Source organism: Camelus ferus, chromosome 8 (genome assembly GCF_009834535.1).
Source record: "Camelus ferus isolate YT-003-E chromosome 8, BCGSAC_Cfer_1.0, whole genome shotgun sequence".
Lineage (NCBI taxonomy): Eukaryota > Metazoa > Chordata > Mammalia > Artiodactyla > Camelidae > Camelus > Camelus ferus.
The window spans coordinates 55960448-55981955 of NC_045703.1; the positions used below are offsets into that span (position 1 = coordinate 55960448).

General features: G+C 37.9%; 1 protein-coding gene across 12 annotated transcripts in view; it reads left to right on the forward strand.

Annotated features, from left to right (window-relative positions):
- Positions 1 to 21508, forward strand: part of UTRN (utrophin) — a 456315-nt gene that overhangs the window by 212955 nt on the left and 221852 nt on the right. For all 12 annotated transcript variants that reach the window (XM_032485082.1, XM_032485084.1, XM_032485083.1 and 9 more), the window contains 3 exons: positions 489 to 694; positions 2284 to 2438; positions 16601 to 16790. In XM_032485082.1, the coding sequence (XP_032340973.1) occupies positions 489 to 694; positions 2284 to 2438; positions 16601 to 16790 (551 nt within the window). The remainder of the gene's footprint in view (positions 1 to 488; positions 695 to 2283; positions 2439 to 16600; positions 16791 to 21508) is intronic.

Here is a 21508-nt window from a genome sequence, read left to right on the forward strand (position 1 = left end):
GAGAGGTTTCATGCTGCAGTAAAACAAATGTGAAAAGTATTCTTAAATAGCTTGTTTTCTTTTAAAATAAGACTAGCTTAGAGCATTTCCTTTGAGGATGCTGAGTGATTATATCTATGGTCATAAAGTTCTAACATAAAGTACTGTTAAACTCTACCTTCTTCAACCATGTTCTGTAAATATAAACTAGATAGGAATTTATTTTCTGCATAATTATTGGTGTATCTATTTATAATAGTAGATATTTTTATTGTGAGATATTTTAATGCCTTTAAAATAGAGTTTAATTCAGGATTTTTTCTTCAAGGTTTCAGAAGTAGATCACTTGTATGGTGTGGCAGACATGTATTAAATTCCTTTAAAATGTATCAACTTGCCTCCTTTTTCTTTTCTATATTTAACCTTATTTATGATAAATTTGGCATCAGGTATTTTTCCCTTTCCTGATGGTTACTTTCTGGGGTTATTTTTTATGATGCTTCCGACAGTGGAAAAGGTCAAGACCCAGTGGGACAGCACCCAGCATGGTGTGGAGTTGAGGCAGCAGCAGCTGGAGGACATGGTCATTGACAGTCTGCAGTGGGACGACCACCGGGAAGAGACCGAGGAGCTCATGAGGAAGTACGAGGCGCGCCTCTATATTCTGCAGCAAGCCCGCCGGGAGCCCCTGCTCAAACAAATTTCTGATAATCAGGTAAGACTCATGAGATGCTTTTTGGCATTATTAATGTGTGGGATGGGCTTTTGTGTTCAATTGTTAACTGTAATTTTTAGGACCTTGTCTTAATGTTTTCCCAAGTGCTTAGAATACACACTGAAACTTATATAAAGAATTTGACCAGGAAGGTTTTCGAAAAATTTCTGAAGGCAGAACAAGTAGGAATGCAGATGTAGCTTAGAATTAGCGCTCACTGACTCTTTGCAAATGGAATTCACTCATGAACCAGCATGTAGAAAGAAAACATTTTCAGGATTCCAGAAACCCTCCTTTTTCTCCCTTCCATGTCTACCCTGGAGGTTATTTTTAATTTATGAAATCTCCTGAGGCTTTCATTTGCAGGCTACTGTAGTGAACAAATCAGGTAGTAAGTGAGTTTAGCTTCTTTTAATACCTTTGTAACCAAATCATTTTACCAGCAGCACCATAGCAGGTACCTGTCCTGTGATCAGTTTGATTACCGAGTTGATATTGAGCACTTATGGTGGTTTTAAAGTGCTGCTTTACATCCCTCTATGGTCAGAGAAAATATTCTTGAATTGGCGGTGATGGTTGTTAGGTTATATTTTGGTGTAAAATTTATCTGCCCTTCAGATAACCTAAGATGAAAGTGTGCATTTGTGAGGGATATAATGAAGAATATGTGGGAAGCAGAATCCAAAACACGAGAGTATGTTTTTATTCTTCACACGTGTAGATTTCTGTGGTTGCAGTTTAAAAAGCAAGGGGCCGGGTGTCCTGGTTTCCTGGCTCATTCTCTGTATTTATGCTGTCTACTTATTTGTTTTCGCCGAACGTCTCCAGACTAATCGCCAGCAAAGCCCATGGACACTCAACTAGAGGAATATAATTAATAGTGATATCAATGTTTCAATCATCATATCCAGAATGTTCTTTTCTAATCAGCATTGTGGTTCTTTTCTTCTGGAACTTTAGGGTGGATTTTTCTGCCAGTTGCTACAAAAATCATTTTAGGAAGATTCATTTGTCATTTAGATTTAATGGGGAATATATTGATGCAGTGGTTCTCAGAGGTGGAAAAAGTGTGTCATGGAACCAATGCCTGTGGATACACAACATCCATTTAGTTTAGTCAAGCAACTCTCAGTAAACCTTGCTTGGTGACTTCATCCACCCTAGCAATTAACTTTGTAAACATATACAGGGATCTGAGGCAAGAGAACAGAGACTTTCATATGCCCTTTCCATCTCTCCAAGCGCCTGTAGACAAACTAACTCTGTAGTAAGTGCGTTCCTGTAAGATGCATGTTCCTCTCAGGGTCAGAAGCATAGCAGGAGGAATGAAAAAGACAAACGATTTGAGGAAGTAAAATATATCAAAAAGGAACAAATGATAACCTGCTTGATCACTTTCTTAGACATTTTTCTTTTCATTTCCAGAATAATTTTTGTTTAAGCTTACATGCAAGAGTTTAATAATCTGTTTTCTTCTTTTAATATCTGTGTCTAAAATATGTTAAAACCTACTGGAAAGACCAGTATTTTGGTAATACTTGTTGTTGTGTGACCCATTCTAACAATTACACCTGAAAATTACACCGTAGATGTTGCTTCAAGAAATGGGTCCTGGTGATGGTATCGTAATGGCATTTGAGAATGTCCTGCAGAAACTGCTGGAGGAATATGGTAGTGATGACACAAGGAATGTGAAAGAAACCACTGAGTACTTAAAAACATCATGGATCAATCTAAAACAAAGGTAACGCCAAGGCCCTGGCAGGTGTATGTGTGTTGTCAAGTTAAGAATTTGATTGCTTTGGCTTTCTCGTGGGAACATGCCAAACCTGTGACTCCTAGAAGTGCATTTTATTATTATTATTATTATTTTTTATCACATGTAATACAGAATGTGTATTTACAGTAGCCACTTGAATTGCTACCATGGAGTTTTTCCTTGAATAAGTCTGAACCATGCCAGTCATCATTTTATGTGTTCTGATTTTCGTATGCCTCTCGGCATTACCCACAATATATCTTGAAGTACTCTGACAGTAATGAACATTTAAGTATTTACAGATGCACCAGGGTAATATTTTCCCTAATGTTAATGAAAATACTGTGCCATTTGGCCATGTGATCCTTGACTGAGGCTGGAAACACATGGATCCACACCAGACTCCTGAAATACACTCTGTGTATGTTGGGCTTCAACTAATTTGTTGTCTTTTCTTCCCATTACTCTGTCTAGTCAGTGTATTTGGGACAGACTAAAATAGCATGTGTGTTTATAAGAGAAATTTTTCTGTCACTTGAACACCTAGAATTTGAGGTACTATAAACAGTGGTTAGCATCTCTTTAAGATTGCGTATTTATATTCATCATCAGTAAAAAAGTGTTTACTTCCTGCATAGTACTGGGAGTACCTGTGTCTAAATGAAATTATGGTTTCACACACATCTTTATATATTCAGATGCAACTGCCTGAAAGCTGATTTGGTATAAAAAACACATTTATTTTGCAAGGAATAAAATGGATAACATTAGAACATTTTAGGATATATACTGGTAATAAAGGATGGCCAGGCATTTAATAACAGTTTAATATGGAGGTGTTTTTATACATTTTTAGAATACCAGTTTTGGTTAGAATCTCTAAAATAGATTTTTGGGAAGCTCAAAGAAAAGAATTATGAGGCACTGCAGGAAAATGAATGAGTTGCTTTGTATAGCTAAGATTCCGGAGAAAATAAGACGAGGGTAGCAAATATGAAACTTCAAAGCGGTTAAAGCAGAATGTGTTTATACCAGTGAGCGTTCCAGCATTTTAGTACAGCTGCTTTTCTTTTGTTATAACAGGTTGTTTGGATATAGTAGGGATCTCAAAACTAAGACAGCGAAGAGGGGGCAGTAAAAACAGCTTTAAAGTACAAACTTCCAGTTACAAGATAAGTAAGTTCTAGGAGTGTAACATACAGCATGGTGACTATAGTTAACAGTGCTCTATTGTATATTTCAAAGTCACTAAATAGGTCTTGAAAGTTCTCATCATAAGAAAAAAACTGTGTAACTGTGCAGTGATGGATGTTAGGTACGTTTATTATGCCAATCATTTTGCAACATATATCAAATCATTGTGTTGTACTCCTCAAATTAATACAATGTTGTATGTCAGTTGTATCTCAATTAAGAAACACACCCTTAACACTCTAAGAGAGTTTGTCCTTAAGCACATTTTATCTCTGTTTCCAAAAATTCCACATATAAGAATTATGACTTTGTTTTTATTGTGAACAATACCAGAAAAACTGATCACTTAGGGATGTGTGGTCTGCTTTATTTAGCAACTCCACTTCTTTTTTTGCTTTCGCTTTGTATTTTAAGACAGCCTACAGCAGTAGTTAGATTAGATGGAAGAGGCAATTAAAAATGAATTATATTCCAAGGTGATCTTTCATTTATCATAGCTAAGACGACCACAGTGTTCCAATTTAATGGTGGTTACAAGTCATTGTCTTTATTCTATTTTCCTTCTGCATTTTGGGAGGAAATAGTAAACATGTTAAAATTTGACGTGATTTAGGTATATTATTATCTATAAAGCAGAGGAAATACAACAAAACTGTGGCTCACAGGATCCCGTCATGAGTGATGGCTGGGAATTCTATGTATTGCCAGAATTTTCTCCTTTAAATATTGACAATTTTTAGCTGTTTAATTGGCGGTCTTTTGAGAATACACAAATCTTTCCATGCCTTCTTAAACAAAGTACGTGAACCTACATGAAACATTTTTTGAATTCTTGGCATTATTGTTATGAAAATATAATTAAGGAACTGTAAGAGCTATGCATGACCTTACAGTTGATTTAAACCAGTGTTTCTCAATCTTTTGTACATTCTCATTCCCCTAAGGAGCCTTTTCGAGGTTTTCACCCCCAGGACATTTTAATACCGTGGGTATACTGTGTATCTGTTTCTGTACTTTATAGTTGTGCTTTATACATAAAAAGAGTAAATTGTTTTCCACTCCTCCCACCCCCGCCCCACCAAGGAACCATTTATCTTTTCCACTGAGAACACTTGTCCCCTCTAACACTGTCAGGCTCAGAGAAGTTAAAGGACACGTTCACAGTTTCATAGCAGAGCCAAGACGACGTTTTTCTACACTAAATGATGACAGTGCTCTCCATGCTGGGTAGCATGGGTAGCAGATTTACTCAGGCTGCTATACCTTGTGCTATTTTGTGCTTTGTTTTCAGTGTTTGAATTTTATTGGGCATCTCCTCGTCATCAGGTTCTGTGCTGAGTTCTTCACTTGCATTATCTCATTTAATCCTCACAATAACCATCGGAGACAGGCGGAATTTTCATCCACACTGTGTAGATGAGTGAACTGAAGCAGGGAGAGATTAAGGAATGCCCGAGATCACATGGCTCATACAGGCAGAGCTCAGATTGGAATCCAAGCTTTTCTGACTGTCCAGTCAGGCTATTTATTACCTTTCTTTAAAAACAGTTTTATTTTTCTGCTTTGCTATCAGAACATCAGCTATTGCTGATGACTCTGTGTACCCACCTCTGAGATCTTTGTGATAACGCTTAATGGTTCTTATCTGTGGTTGGGCTTAGAAACCAGATCTGATGAAAGATGTGGGGCCATCTGCTCTGAATAAATGTAACACTCTCCAGTACGGGGCTGCTGTGCCTGACCTCATGTCCCCTGAGAGGCCTCAGACCATGGCTTGTCTCCCAGCCATATTCTGAATTTACATTGTTGTCAGCCAGATTCTGGAGGTGAAAGGTTAGTATACTTGCACAGGGAACACCGTTATTGCAGCATAAAGTGTGAAGTTTAATGTCAGCTTTCAAAGGATACGTTTTGTATGCACTGCAATTGGACTAAGTAATCTGGCCAGTCACAGTTACAGGTCCACAACACCTTATCTACAACACAGAATCCAGTGCGCTCTGATAACAGGAAGCTTTGAATTGACAGGAGGCTATTTATTACAGTCTTCATTTATCCTGCTTAGTGTGAATTGTGTGAATAGCCTTGTTTCTGGCCACAGAAACAGTAATGTGTTGGCCACCTCCGACCGTGGTTGGGGGTAGTAAGTCATATAGATACATTTACAATAATAGCTTTCTAATGTACAAAAAATCCTTAATTCTGAAACGTGGCTGGCTCCCACTATTTTGGATTCTTTAAACAACTGTTCTGTCTCTGACATTTTGAACTAATTGGCATATCATGACCACTGCTCTTTTCACTGGTGAAATTTTTTTCTTCCATCTCTTAATACCAATTAACAAATTTTGTAACACCAATTGAGATAGTGATAGTTGAAATGCGCTTATAGTAACTTTTGGAGTGTAGAGATCTCATTTAGGTCTGAAATATTATTTTAATCCTGGAGTGCATATGTTCATGTATTTGTGTATGTATACACACACACACACACACACACACACACACACACACTTGCCCACATACATATACACACAGAGTTATTTATACTGAAATATTGTGAAGGAAATGAGACAATATAACTTTATGTTATAAAGAATATCTTATAGATCATTAGTTATTATGTATTTTTCTCTTTGCCCTTATCCCCTGGAAGCCATCTTTCGTTGCTCATTTTAAGGCATTTCTCAGTTTGTACAGGCAGGACAGAAAGCACACTGGCTATACAGTATCTGGCGATCCTTGATTAACATCCCAACTTATCCACTTAACCACCTGTGTGAACCTTGACCAAGTTATTTCAACTGACTGAGTCTCAATTCCTTGTTTGTAAAATAGAGAGTATATCTAATGGATAAGATTATTTTGAGGATCAAAAATTATGTCTAAAGATTCCTCCTACATGATATGTGCTCAACAAAGGGTTACCCCAGATTATCATCATCTGCTCCGTCATATTCTGTGTTCCGTAAAAGCTATTGCCCTTCAGTCTGTTTTGCAGCACTGTCTATGGTTAAATTAGCAGAAGGTTGAGTCATCGTCAATCGTTTGTAGTCATTTTGAACAGTCTCTACTTAACGTTAATGATGAAAGAGTTGATTATCTCATTTACTGAATGCAGTATAGATATTCTAAATGTTTATTACCAGATGAAACTTTCAGAAAATGCAATTTTCTTGGTCAGTGCCTTAGTCTGTTCAGGCTGCTCTAACAGAACACTGCACACAGGGTGTCTTATAAACAACAGAAATGTGCTTCTTGTGGTTCTGGAGATCAGGGTACCAGCATGGTTGAATAAGGACCCTCTTCTGGGTAGCTGACTTCTCATAGCCCCACATGGCAGAAGGGGTAAGAGAGCTCCCACAGGCCTCTTATACAAAGGCATTAATCTCATTCACAAGGGCTCTGCCCTCATAACCTAATCATCCTCCTGAGGCTGACCAGTCTCCTAATATGGTTGTACTGGACATGAGGATTTGAACATAGGAATTTGGGGAGGACAGACACATTCAGACCACAGCAGCTAGTAAAATCATCACAGTTGCTGAATTTACTATGCATTTAAGTGTTTTCTGCCTAAGCAGAAGTCTAACCATCCTGGAAGGAAAGGGTGTAGGATTTTTAAAAATTTGTTTCATGTGAGAGCCATAAATACAGATTTATCTAGTGAAGGAATTTTTTTGAATTCTTTTGAAATGACCCTGTCTTTCTAATTTATGTTCATTAACTTATTAATAATGGCCTGCTGGACATGTGGAATGCATGTAGTTTACAAGAGGTTATATAAATACTGCGTGTACCAAAGACTGAATTTGTGAAGCCCTTGACTGTTTTGAAAACGGATTACATTCCAAAAGTTTGAATTTACCTTTGATTGCTTTCTCCATTATTTTTGTTATATATTTTGAAACTTTCATTATTTCTATTATTACTTTTTCAGTAGTGATTATTTATTGTCCCAACTGATTAATAAAAAAATGAAAAGTTTTTCTTGAGCATCTATCCATTGTTCAATTTCATCAATTTCTTTTAGCTATGATCAGTGGAGATAACTCACACTGGGATTGTGTCCTATGGTGTGACATCAACCAGGTCCAACTTGTACACTCTTTAAATGAATAGCAGCTGTCACTCCCAAATGAATGAGCTTAGATGAAAGGTACTAATAGTCTTATCCTTTGAGCCTGTACACTAACTAATATGAGGTTCAGAGATCTGGGTCAGTCAACTTGATTTATCCTCTCCAAAGCTTACTTCGTTCCCTGAAAGTAACTTCTATTTTTCAGCCTGTTTCTTTTATTTTCATTGCTAGTGTTTCATTTTTAGTTTTCCCTTCTGAACTAGGAAGGAAATTGGTGGTAAAGAAAAGTGTGAAAATTAAACTCTTTATTTTCCTCTTCATTACATTGTTTTAATATTTCAGTTACTATTTTATTGCTTTGGAAACACTTACCAACAATGTCTTTCTGGTATATGCCTAACAATGCTAATGTTTTCATTTTGTAAGTATCAGACTCAAGCAGGCAGACACTTTCTTAGTGCACTGAACTCCGTAATAAACAAACTAAAGGACTAGCGCCTGTAGCCTTTGTCTTTGCTTTCATTTGTTCTTTTTCCCATTTATTAGATAGTTAAATATTTATTTATTTAACCTTCTCTTTGTCAAGCTCTGTGATCAGCCCTGAAGGTTCAGCCATAAACAATGCCCTGTGCCTACCCCCAGGAAGCTTACCTTTCATAGAAAGAGCCAAGTAGTAAAAAGAAAATAATATAAAATTATAGATGATTATTTTGGAGAAAGAGGAAATTAAGGAGGTGCTACATAAGAGAAGGAATTATGTAGCTCCGCTAAATTTAGAAAGCAGTGTAGAGGTAGCCCTTGAGCTAATTCAAGTTAAGGGGAACCATCTGAAAAAATTCTAGAGTGAGCAGCAAATGGAAGAGTCATAAGACAGAAGATAGCACAGAATGTGGTTAAAATCTAATGAATAAGAGGGCTTGAGATGTAGTAAAAGAGAGGCAGAGGCAACATCATGCTGAACTTTATAACAAGGGAAGGAGTTTGGATATTCTAAGTACAATGGGAAGCTGTTGGAGTCAGTAAGCAAGAGGGTGACACTGTCTAATTTATCATATTAAATTTAATCTCTCTGGACCTTATGTGGGGAATAGATGTTAGGGGTATAAGAGAATAATTGGGAAAGCCAGTAAGGAAGTGATTGCTGTGGTCCAGGTGAGAGATGGGTTCCCTGGACTATTGTATGCCAACAATGGTGGAAAGAAGATGATGGCTTTGGGATGTACTTTGAAAGTAGATAAGATGTTCGATGGGTTAGATATGTTATTTGGGTGAGTGGAAACAACCTAAGATGACACTTTGTGAAAAAGGATGAGTGGTGGTACCAATCACTAGAAAAGGCTGTGGGAGTTCAGGGAGAAAAAAATTGAGAACTGGATTTTTAACATGTTCATTTGAGATGCCTATTAGATGATATACAAGTATATAGGTCAAACAGATAATTAGATATGTGAGTCTGGAGCTCAAATGTTCTAGACCTTAGAGCTGGGGAGTCCTATATACTTACACTGGAGATTAAATCTGTGGTGTTGGGTAAGATCACTGGGGAAAGTAAAGATGGAGAAGAGAAGAGGGTTCTTGACTGAGTCTAGGGTTTGGTGATGGAACAAAAAATGAAGAGGACAAGAAAGGCTTGGAAAGATCTTCCAATGAAATAGAAAGAAAATCCAGGATTTATGGTGTCCAGAAGTAGAAGAAGAGAATGTTTTTTAGAGGGACTGGAGAGAGGAGAATATTTCTAAGAGGGAATGAACCACTATGTTGAATTAGGCTGAGAAACCTAAGCAGATGACACAATACCATTTGTGGAATTCCACATCTTGGAGATTACTGGTGATTTTGAAAAGAGCAACTTCAAGGGAGTGATGGAGTAGAAGCTAGAGAATGAGATGAAGGTGAGGAAGTAGAAACGATTTGTGGAAAGATCATTAGAGAAGTTTGTTGTAACGAAGGGCAGAAAGATTGGGTAGTACCTAGAAGTCAGTAAAGGGTAAAGAGAGGTGAATGACTTTTCTTTAAAATGGGACATGGTAAATAAAGCATGTGTGTATGCTCATGGTAATGATCCAGTAGATTGATGATTCAAGACAGTGGGACAAAGGAGGAGGAAATAAGTCCTTCCATTGATAAGAAGGTGGGATCTGGAGAACTGAGCTTGGTAAGAGCTGGGATGCTTTTTCCATTATGACGGGAAGGACAATGAGCAGATGAGTCCAGATGCATGTGGGTTGGAGCCTCAGTGGTAGAAGGATGAAAGATTGTGCAATGACTTCGGCTTTCTTTATGATCTGTGAGGCATGCTCTCAGTGAGGCTGGAGGTGGGACGGAGAGAATCAGCTGTGAAGTCAGAATCTAAGTGGATGGGATGTAGAGTTTCCTAGGGGAGCTTTAGTGCTGGGCAGTGATGGGAGCCTGTTTGTGCTTTATAATAGTAAATGTAAAGGGAAGATAGCTCTGTTGTAGCGTTCTTTAGCAATGCTTATCTACTTGGAGGCAAGTAGGAGGAATGCAGATGAAAGACAGAGAGGGAGCAGGGGAGAGGAAGGTATTTGTAAGGGGGTGGAGACGAGAATGCCACTGGTGCACGTGTTGAACACGTCCCTTTCCTGGGGGAGGGGAGAGGTGCAGTCCCTCACTAGAGCCTGTGGCTTGGCAAGCAGATCTAGAGTTGGATTGCAGACTCCACTCACCTGCTGAGGCAGTGAGCCACTTTAACTACATGCAGTTGCGTGGACCTGGAGGTCAGTAAATGAACATAGTGAATAGCCGTCTTCTGCTCTGAAGGAGTAGGATTTTGCCTGGAAGATCGGAGAACGATGGCTTGGAAATGGCAGTGGGAAGGGGGAGGACCCTCATTCCCATTCCTCACCCTGAGGCATAGAGGGTCTGAGAGGAAAAAGGAAGGAACTTCATTAAAAACTCACAGACAAATTGATGCCACTAGGGAAACCAATTTCTTTTAAGGCAAGGTGAAGGGATTGATCTGAGGAGTCTGCCAGTCGTAGAACGAGTTTTCAGGCTTAATGGAAGAAAGGTTTTGGGGGTGGATTAGGGCGGGTTGGGAGCGTGCAGGGTGGTGTTGGGGTTATGGTCCAGTATTGGTTGGCTAATGCAGAACAAATGCCTGGTAGTGACTTAGCTAAAAGGAAAACAGGATGTGGTGAGATGAACCCTCTCACAGAAATAGCTCTGTGTCTTGAATATTTATGTAGTGAGGGTGAGGGTACCTCTCTTAAGCTTCCCAGCAGTGTGGCATTAGCAGCTTAGAACAGTCTCCTTAAGCCCCACGGAGTGCATTTCTAAGTGCCTGCTGTTGCCTCAACCTCTGTGTGGCAAAGACTGGTCACAAAATACCGTAGATGGCTGGGGATATCTGCAGTGATTAACTCTTCATTAAATCCACTGCATTTCCTCGAAGTGCGCTTTAGTGTATTTTCTAGCTAAGTGATATTTTATATACCAAAGGACAAATTACCTCATGAAGGTGCTCATTGGAAAGCTTAGAGAATTGTTTCATTGTAAGTTTTCTACATGTCACTCAAACTCCTGATGTTACTATTTTCCACTCTAGAAGAGATAAATATATTTAAATCTCATGTAGCTGTAAAGGTCACCTTTAAAGTGTAGTGAAATTTCACAACACATATCTGTGGGTTTCCTAAGATGCTCTTTTCCATTGAAGTCTAAAAAAAAATTTGTGATGTATTTATGTTCAGCCGCTCTACCGACCAATTATAAGTACATGCACACTTGATTAAACAATGTTGTATCTTGTAGTTTAAAAATCAAGTATTATTTAACATTTAAAACAACATTTTAAAAAGTCAGTTATGTGGGTGGCCATGTTTTGTTATGCCACCAAATGACCATAAGCTATTTTGTAGCATATCATAGTTGCTTTTATAACAGAAATCTCTTTGAAAGTTTTGAGTTTACAGTTAAAAACTCCCAGTTCCTTTTAATATAAGCTATTATGAATCTGTCACCCATGCTTTCCTTAAATCTTTTCTGAGAAGTTATTTATACATTCAGTCTGCACCATCTCTTGCACTAAAGAATTCTATAGTCTGTCACTTCTGTTTGAAGTAAAAGTTTTTATTTCTGCTAAAATTACCCTTCTGAACTTCAGACGTTGTGTCTTTTAGGTTTTCAGTCAGTCTTTGTTCTTTATGATTTGTAGGTGTAAAGAGATTTTTTTTTTGAAACTCCTCTTTGCCTTTGTCTAGCAACCACAATTTCCTAAATTTGAAATCATTTCTTGTTCTTCGGTAGTCCCCTTCTGCTATACTCTCATTTACATTTCTCAGAGCTTCCTCCAGCTCTGTTCTGATCTTGCTTGGGGTGTAGCAACCAGGACTGTCAGATAGAACCTCTGCATTGAGAATCGTAGACTAATGTGAGTTCAGTGCTGGATGTGATCTTAAGGAATGAATCTTCCACATTAACGCTTCCCAGCCTCTTTGCTGTCTGCACACCAGTCATCTGTCCCCATCCGTAACATTTCATTTACATGCAGGGATTCTTAATGAAGCTGAATTTGAAGCTAAGGATGGGATGAGAGTGGAGGAACTCTTTTAGCAGGTTTTATAATCTCTGTGATGGATTATGTAGTTTTAAAAGGACCCCTTAGAGATTCTGACATGGACCCTTTACTCAACTACTCCAAGCTTCTTACTTTGAGAATGGAAAAAAAAAAAATTGGAGACTTGAGGTGAATTACCCCAAGGTATTTAGCTAGTAAATGGCAGACATGGTAGAATTAGGTTGTTTTCTTCTGAGAGTCACGTACAGAGGGCATTAAAGGTAGTTTCTTAGCCTGTGTCCTGAAGTGCACGTATATTCCTGAGCCTCTTAATTTTAGTGATTTTCTTTGCCTTATGGTATTATGATAAATCACGTGAAATTTCCTTGAAAATAAATAAAAAGATTCTTGTAGTGTCTTGTAGTATGAAGTATACCATATTCTAGACTTAAAAAAAAAAAGGAGTAAAATAAGTGGTGTGGAGAACTGATACCTTTGAGCTATAGTCTATTAGAATTTCATATAAATTTTATTAATTTCAAAAATCCAACTATAAATTAATATATATACACTATGATTATAATTTTTAATGTATATTTATTATAATAATATAAAGATAATTTGGACTGTTTAAGTAGAGTTTAGTTTTCAATGTGTTCATTATTTTTAATAGTTGATTATGATGATAAAAAACATGACACCAGTTATTTGTGAATTAAGAATTCCCTAGGACATTTATTATTAAACTGCATATTTACATAGTATATATAAGATTAATTTCCCAGTATTTCACTGGGAATATTCATATACAAGGTTAGGAAAAATGCTATTTATTGGATGCCTACTATGTCTTGATACTTTTCTGTGTGTACACTTCATTTTTTCCTTAAAATATTTTTGGAAGGGAGATGCTATTCTTACTTTTGTATTAGTTTATTCAGTGAATACTTGTTGGGTTGTTACTGTGTTTAGGCCCTGGGGTGACCGTGCACTGATGATTCAGAAGCTTTAAACAGGTAAGCAAACAGTCACTTCCAGTCATGATTAACGATATAAGGCAGAAGAATGGTCCGCAAAGGTGGGGAAAGTATCCTGAATCATCTGGATGGACCCAGTTCCATCCTTAAAAGTGAAGGGTGGAGTCAGACAGTGGGTCAGAGAGATGTGAGGACTCAACCAGCCACTGTTAGCTTTGCAGATGGAAGAAGGGGCCACAAGCCAAGGAATGTGGGTGGAAAAGTCTAGGATATGGGTTCACCCGTAGAGCCTCCACAGAGGGGCACAGCCCTGCCTGCTGACGACTTGATTTTAGTCCAGTGATACCCCTATTGGAAACTAACCTAGAGAACTGGGAGAGAACAAATTTGTGTTGCTTTAAGCCACTGCATTTGTGGTGATTTGTTGTGACAGCCGTAATGGTCTGCTAATAGACACTGTAAGAGAAATTATGGGGTGCTTTGGAATGAGGTACCGTAGGTTTGGAAGGTAAGTAGAAGTTAACCAGGTGGAATGGTAAAGGCTAGTGGCGGGGGAAGGAGGGATGTGAAGGATATTTAAAAGAAAAGAAGTAAAAAGCAGAGCTCTGGATGTGAAACAGTGACCATTTTGAGGGTTAGTAGTTGGTTCATTTTTGTAGCCGGATAAAGCATGAGGCTTGGAGTGATGAGATGATCCTTGTAAGGCAAACAAGACTCAGACCATGGAGAACTTTGTGTGCCAAGTAGAGTTCAGGGATGATGAACATGATGCTTGAGGAGGTGGGAGCTTCCTAGCTGTCACAGCCAGTGGCGGAGCTGTGCCTGCCGTGATCCAAAACCTGTAATCTTTTGCTTTCATAACCACCAAAGTAGCTATCTCTTAACCATCGTCTAAAAGTTCTTTTTCAGCAGTTTCCTACAAAGTGAATATTTTTAAAGGAGAATCTATTTCCTTCTGACGACCAGTAGATAATTTGACAGTTTTACAATAAGTGCCCTAGTTTCTGGATTCAGAACGCTCCCCTGATCACCAAAGTGTGCAGCTGGCATTATCCAACCAGCGGACCCAATGTTGTCTAAGGCCAGGTGCTCATGACCCTCTTAGCTCCCTTTTCCTTTGAAGCATCACTTTTTTAGGCTTTCCACCTCCCCTGTTTGCCTGGTTCTTTGTGCTTGTTGGGTATAATTTTGCACCTTAGTGCAAAGTAAGGGTATAAATGTTTCTCACGTGGAAGGAATCTCTCATTTCACCCACAACAGTCTCAGATATTTGCATCCTTTTCCCTAGTCAGGGCATTCTTAGAGTTCGTAGAGCTAATCCGTGATGATGTGTTTTTACGTTAACTGTTTGCCACATAACCTGTTATGTACATGTGAATATTCTTAAGAATAAAGGATACTGATTAATGTAAAATGAAAGCATTTGACTTCACTAAATTTTTAAATTACTAGATTTTATATGAGTGTTCTTAAAATTAGAGTCATCTATTCATGGTTGATCAATTGAGCGTGTATACTCCTTTAATGCTAGCATCTTTTTGGCACAGCCTTTATTTGGCTATTCTTAATATTTTTTTTCAGTTGTTGTTTTAATAATTGAAAATGTGGGCAGGGTTAGATGGAAGATTAAACACCAACACCACCAACCACCCAAATTTTGGTGGGTAACTTCTAAATATCAAAAATTAAAGAACTATATACTATGATGACAAAAAAATACTTAAACTACTGAAAGGTTTATAACAAAATATACTGAGTCTCTCACTACTCACACAGTTTCTTTCCCTAAGGGTAACTCTTTTCTCTCCTTTGCTGGGTCATGTGTTAATTCTATTTTTATTTGTTTGAGGAGCTGCCATATTGTTTTCCATAGTGGCTGTACCATCTTATCATTGACTTTTTAGTGAAGTAGATATTCAGTGTTGACATTATTATGCCTGTCTAAATATCATTAACAGCCAAGCACTATAATTTTGCTGCTTCTCTTATTTTACCTGAAATTAATAATTGCCTTGTTTTTATACACTTGGTTTTCTTTGCACCTATTGCTAATTCTTCCCACCTATTGCTAATTCTTCCCACATTTTCCAATGGCCTGACAGTACAGTTTCCTACAAGGTCAGTAGCATTAAGCAGTCTGTCACTTCCAGTGCTTTTTCTTGTAGATGTCTCTTCTGGAGACAGCTTTCTAGGCCTGCTGCACCACCATTAACCTGGGGATTTTCTGTGCTTTCCTCCTAGGGTCTCGTGGAGGTTTTTGTTTGTTTGCTTCTGTCCTCTTTTGAGTTATTTTCTTGTTTTTTCAGAGTGCATCCTTTGTTAGCTTTTCCAAGTTAAAACAAACATCGTATTTGGAATGGTGAAGACAGCCCTCATCTGATCTAACTTGGATGCACTACCCTCTTTCTGTCTGCCCATAGTGAGTTTACAGAACAGAGGGACAGACAAGAAATCTCTGTGATATAGTTGAAGTAATATTTAAGAGTCAAATGAGATCATAATCTAAGGGCTTTTCCGGGATACATGTGATTGAAGGAGGATGTAGAGGAGTTTTGACCTTTGATGAACTCAGGGCAAGGACACCTAATTGGGCTGAGATGTTCTACAGGAAGTAGCCGTTAACCCTTAGAGGATTGGCAGGATTTTAATAGGTGGGGGTTCAGTTACCTAAGACTGAAATTGTTGGTACCCATTTTTAAAATTAAGTTGTTGGTTTCCTTTTTATGGGGCTTTGAGACATAGGAAGTTTCAGAGATTGGATTTACAGGTGTTTGTGTCTCTTAAATCATGCAACTCCAGGATAGTTCTGCATTTAATTGTGCTGTAGGTTTAATGAATGCTTTATAAAAAATTTGAATGTCCAGGGTCTTCCAAATATAATATTATATTAGCACAAGGAACCAGTTAGTATTGATCTGAAGTGTTTAAAATACATAAAGTATGTCCTCTGCATTATTGTATTGTATCTTAATTTCTTAGATTTTACTTCCTCCTAGAATTCATTTAGTCATTTGTACGAATATTTATTGATACTGCCTTTTGAGTGTCAGACATAATACTAGGGTATTGAAATAAAACGTATGGGGAATAACTTATACAATTACAAGTTGCCAAATACAGTCATAATTACTTTATAATATGGGTGTGATGTTGTTAATATTCCTGTCTCTCTCCCTCTCCCCTTCTCACAATTCACATTACCGCTTATTAAGGGTTAGTCAAGATGCACATATAAATAAATCTCCCAGTTACAGTAGGTAGTTAAATAAATAAAGGCTCCTTGGAGGCTGTCTGTTAATTTTTCTTTAGGGTGTGCATGATGTGGACTGTCACACTGTGAGTAATGGAGACGCGCCTGTCGTGTTGTTACTTGCAGCCTCGCTGACAGACAGAGTGCCTTGGAGGCTGAGCTGAGGACAGTCCAGGCCTCTCGCAGGGACCTGGAGAACTTCCTAAAGTGGATACAAGAAGCAGAAACCACAGTGAACGTTCTTGCCGATGCCTCTCAGCGGGAGAATGCTCTTCAGGACACAGTGCTGGCCAGGGAACTCACACAGCAGATGCAGGCAAGTGCCTGGGAAACTGCAACCTGGATTTTAATTTTTGCTGTGCTCTTTAGATCCATCTTCCATGCAAAATTTATTAGTTTTCAGAGGTGGAGTTGTCACCTTATTCTGGTATGAAATTCATGCTCCCCTCTGAATAATTGGCTTCTGGAAATAAGATCTATGAAGCACTTTTCCTTAATAATTGCAGAGGAACACCTTGTTTTATGGAAGTAATCACTGTTTATTTAGACTTATAGGCTCTTAGCTATTCTATTTTCTGTCATTTTCAAGCCCTATTACAGTTAGTCTTATTGAAGCCTGAATTATAAGGGCATTTCCTCTTAATATGAAGTTGTTTCTTTCTCCATTTATTATAAATACTTAATATAAAAGCTGCAAAGGTTCTGTGACTTGGTTTACAACTAAGAAAATTAGGCCTGAGGGTATTACTTTTATGTCTCCAGCTTGATAACTGTGAGGTTCAGATTTTCTTCTGCATGAAATGTGATAAAAATCTTTCCTTTAAAATTTTTTATGAGGAATCTTAGGAAGCACGATCTGAATCTTTTTTCTGCCCCCAAGTACAGCTCCTTCCATGCCCTTGAATTTCCCATCCTTCTGTGTGCAGAATGACCTATTCTTGACAATCACAGGCCTTCTCACTTAGAACTTGGTTTAAAACCTATTTCAGTGGAGCGTTCTCCTTGTTTACCACAGGTTTACATCTGATTACTTCTTTGTGCCGTGTTACTCTCACATCATTTTGACAGTTACTGTTTCTGATATGCTTGTAAGCTCACAATCCATTGGCATCCGATGCCTGTCTCCTCCTCTCCGAGTTGATCACATGGTTCTTCAAGGGCAGGGATTACATTATTCCCTGGTGTTGGCCTCACACTGCTCTGTGTGGAAATTCTAAGTAAATACTGCTCGAAAACTTCACCATTACGAAATTCGCCATGATGACTTCTTTTGAATCCTTTCTTAGGAGCTCTTCTCTCGTTAAACGTCAGAATGTTAACAATTATGCAGGTCTGGGTGAAGAGTTAAGAAATTTTCTTGGAACCATTCTTATTCTTACAGATGTTTTCTGAGTTTGAAATTATTGTCATTAAAAAGATGTAATTTTTTAAAGAAAGCTCTTTTTCTGGAATAGGCTTATTAGTAATTTATTCCCATACATAAAGACTATTAGGGTGTTTTATGATTGGGTTCTCAAGATTCATTTAACAAAAATCTATGTTACTTACATTACTTCTGATTTCTTATTCATTGATTCATTGCATAATACACTTGTGACTTGATAATGAAAGTGAGCAGGCAAGTATTGAAGATAAATCTGTTCTTTTTTTGTGTTACCCTCTGGAGTCTCATGAGGTCACCATAAATGTGAACTGATAAAATATTTAACTATCATCTCATTTTGGGGAGGTTCTAGAGGGCTCTAAATGTGGGTAGGTGTTAGAATATATTATTTTTTATGACTTAAACAACTGTAAGCCCAATCTATTAATGCTCACAGATACTCAGTTTATGTAATGATGTTAAATTCAAAGGATACCCAGGCTATACACTTGAGAAGGTAACAGTTTTAGACAATGAGCAAAGGAGGCTTGACATGAGCCTTGACGATGAGACCTGTTTTAGAGTTTAATAATGTCTTCTGACACATTTTATCTTGCGGTATATTCCTACATAGCCAAAAAACTCTTCTCAATATTTAATGAATATTCAAACTGGGGAAGAAAGACATGTAAATAGAGATGTTTAAAATCTTTCTGAATAAAAATAACTAAGCAAAGGATTAGTTAGGTCTTATGGCAACCAGCATCCAGAAAGAAAGGTTGCTGACTAAAATACATTATAACACGAGTGGTAAATGCTCTTTAAAACTAACTTAATGTTGCTAAAATAGTCTGTTTTGGCCCATAGGAAGTATAAAAGAGGGCATTTATTTAGAGTCTATTAAAATCTCTTTATTTAAAGATAAACACATGTATTTGTTTATGTTTTGGATATTTCACATTATGGTAGTTTGCATGATTTTTCACTCCCTTGATCCTTTGTTAAATGCTTTTAATTTTAAAACATTGTCTTCACATAGTTTAAAAAAAATCCATGCCTTTTTTTCTTGGCATCTTATAGGGAAATGATTTTTAGAGACTTAGTACCTTTTGCTGAATATTTCTGAGGCAAGAGGATTTTAATTTTCATTTGGGTGTTTGCATTAATGATTCTCTTTTTGTGTGAGGGAACAAACAGTTAAAATGAAAAAAAAAAATTCAAATGGAAAGACGTTCACTGAAGAAAATCAATGTACAAAAGCACCTGAAATTATAAAATAAATTTTCTGGTGGCATGATGGTGGTGGTGGTGGTGGTGGTGGTGGTGGTGGTAGACAATTTATTTGTGCACTAAGAATGATGAAATAAGATCTCGGCAAATGTGTGCTCTATGTACAAGGAGTGTATGCAGCACTGCTTACACAGCACGTTGGTTCACTGGGTGTACCTGCTTCATGTCTTAAGACAGCTGGATGCAGGGCCATGGGAGTATTTCATGAAGATGAAGACATTTATTTTGTATCTAGTGAATTTGGGTACATTTTGATAAAGGGTAGTTTGGAAGCACAATGGAAGATGAAGGTTAATTTCTGGGAGTATGCTATCATACATGCCATTTCTGGTAAGGATGGATGATCACTTGGATTTATGTATTTGTGTTTCATTGCCCTGCTGCAAGGCAGTTAGGTTTTTCTCCACAGCAGAGAAAAACCTGCTGTGATCTTTGGGAGACAAAAGATCTTTTTGGAGACAAAAGCTCCTGAAGAGCTGAACAATTCAGATCATAGAGGACTTCGTATGACTTGCCAAGTACTTCATATTTTAACCTGGTGGCAATGGGGAGAGGTCCTTAAAAAATATTAAGCAAGAGAGTGATTCAGTGGGATTTGTATTTTATAGGCATCTCGCTGGTGGGTTTATGGAGAATGAGTTTGAAATGGGCAAGACTGACAGCCAAGCAGTCTGTTGGGCCACTCTGTAGCCATCTGGCCATAGGTGACAGTGACTAAAAATGAGGCAGCAACGGGGGGAATAAACCTAATGACTTGATAGTGTGGGTAGACTAAGGGCGGGGCGAGGGGTACAGACAGAGAAGATTGCCGGCTGGTGTTACAGTCTGAGACTGGGAATATAGAAAGAGAAAAAGTCAGGCAGCAGTGCGGTTAGTGGGGAGTGTGATGATGTGATGGTAAATTCCAGTCTGACTCCGCTGAAATGAAGCATTTGAATAACACCCAGGAGGGGGTGCCTGGGATGCTGTTGTCACTGTGGATCTGTATTCAGAAGAGAGAATTTGGCCAAAGTTGCAGAAACTTCTGTTGTTGTTTTTTGCTTTTAAATGGAAGCCAATATTATTGACTTCCCAGTCAGTTCGTCTATTAATTCAAATGCATTTATTCTGAGTTTTCATGCCCACATTCTAGGATATTATTATTTGAATTATATTTCAAAATATAAGCTTTAAATTTTATCCGTACCAATTAATTAACATGCTTTGATTCTTTCCTGGGGAAAATTCTGCCGTCCTGCTGTCTTTCTGGGGTCATTGGTTTTGCTCTCTAACAATATTGTGCTTTGAGATTATTATATTTTCGTCTCCTGTGTTCTCTTTCAGCCTGATTTTTACCCTCTTTTCCATCAGTGCAGACTTTGTTTAGGTTGTTTGAGCTCTTCCCGCGCGCCCGGCTCCACACCCAGCGTGGTGTTTGGGGGTATTACCTCTGTTGTGGAAACTTCACCTGCTGGTTCAGGGACAGGAATTACAGGAATTACAGCTTCATTTTTTTGGATAACAGCTTTATTGACGTATCACATACCACACACTCCATCCGATTAAGGTGTACAATTCAGTTGTTTTTAGTATATTCAGAGTTGTGCAGCCATCACCATAACCAAATGAGAACATTTTTATCACCTGTCAATGAAAGCCTGTACCCCTTAGCTATCAACTCCCTATTGCCAACGCTCCACCCCTAAATAATCACTAGCCTACTTCCTGTTTCTATATATTTGCCTAATAACTTACTATTTTTAATTACATCATTCATCGACATCTCTTCCGATTTGGGCTTTATATAGCTATTTTGACGTTGTTAGCCTATCCAGAGGGAGGCAGTACAGGCTCTCAGTATAGAACTGCAGGGAAAAAATGGACAAGAAGAAGCTCACAAAAACACTGCTTGATAAACACAACCGTGTAAGACCCAATATAGGATTTCACATCATGCAAAATGAAGGACTGAGAAGGCAGACAAAGTAAAAGAAGAGAAACAAGTACCTTAAAACACATTTCTTTTTTAAGAATTATGACAATAGTAGAGAAAAATGAAAAGGCAAACTTCCCCGGGTTATTAATTTGAGCAGGACACTGATAATGGGAAACGTCTAGGTTCTATTTCTGGCTCTGTCCTTTGACCCAGTCATTTAGTCATTCTGGATTATTTTGCTTATCTCCTAACAGCACTTCATCCTAACTGATATTTATAATGGTATTCAAGCTGCAGTAGAAAATGTGTCTCAGATACATACACATAAACTTAAGACCCAACAATTCTGTCCTGGGATTTTCTGTCTATATGATGTATATCATATATATCATGTCTTGTATTTCTTACTCATAAAATTAAATCAGCTTTATGGCAAATAAAATGAGATCATGAACATGCTGTCTAA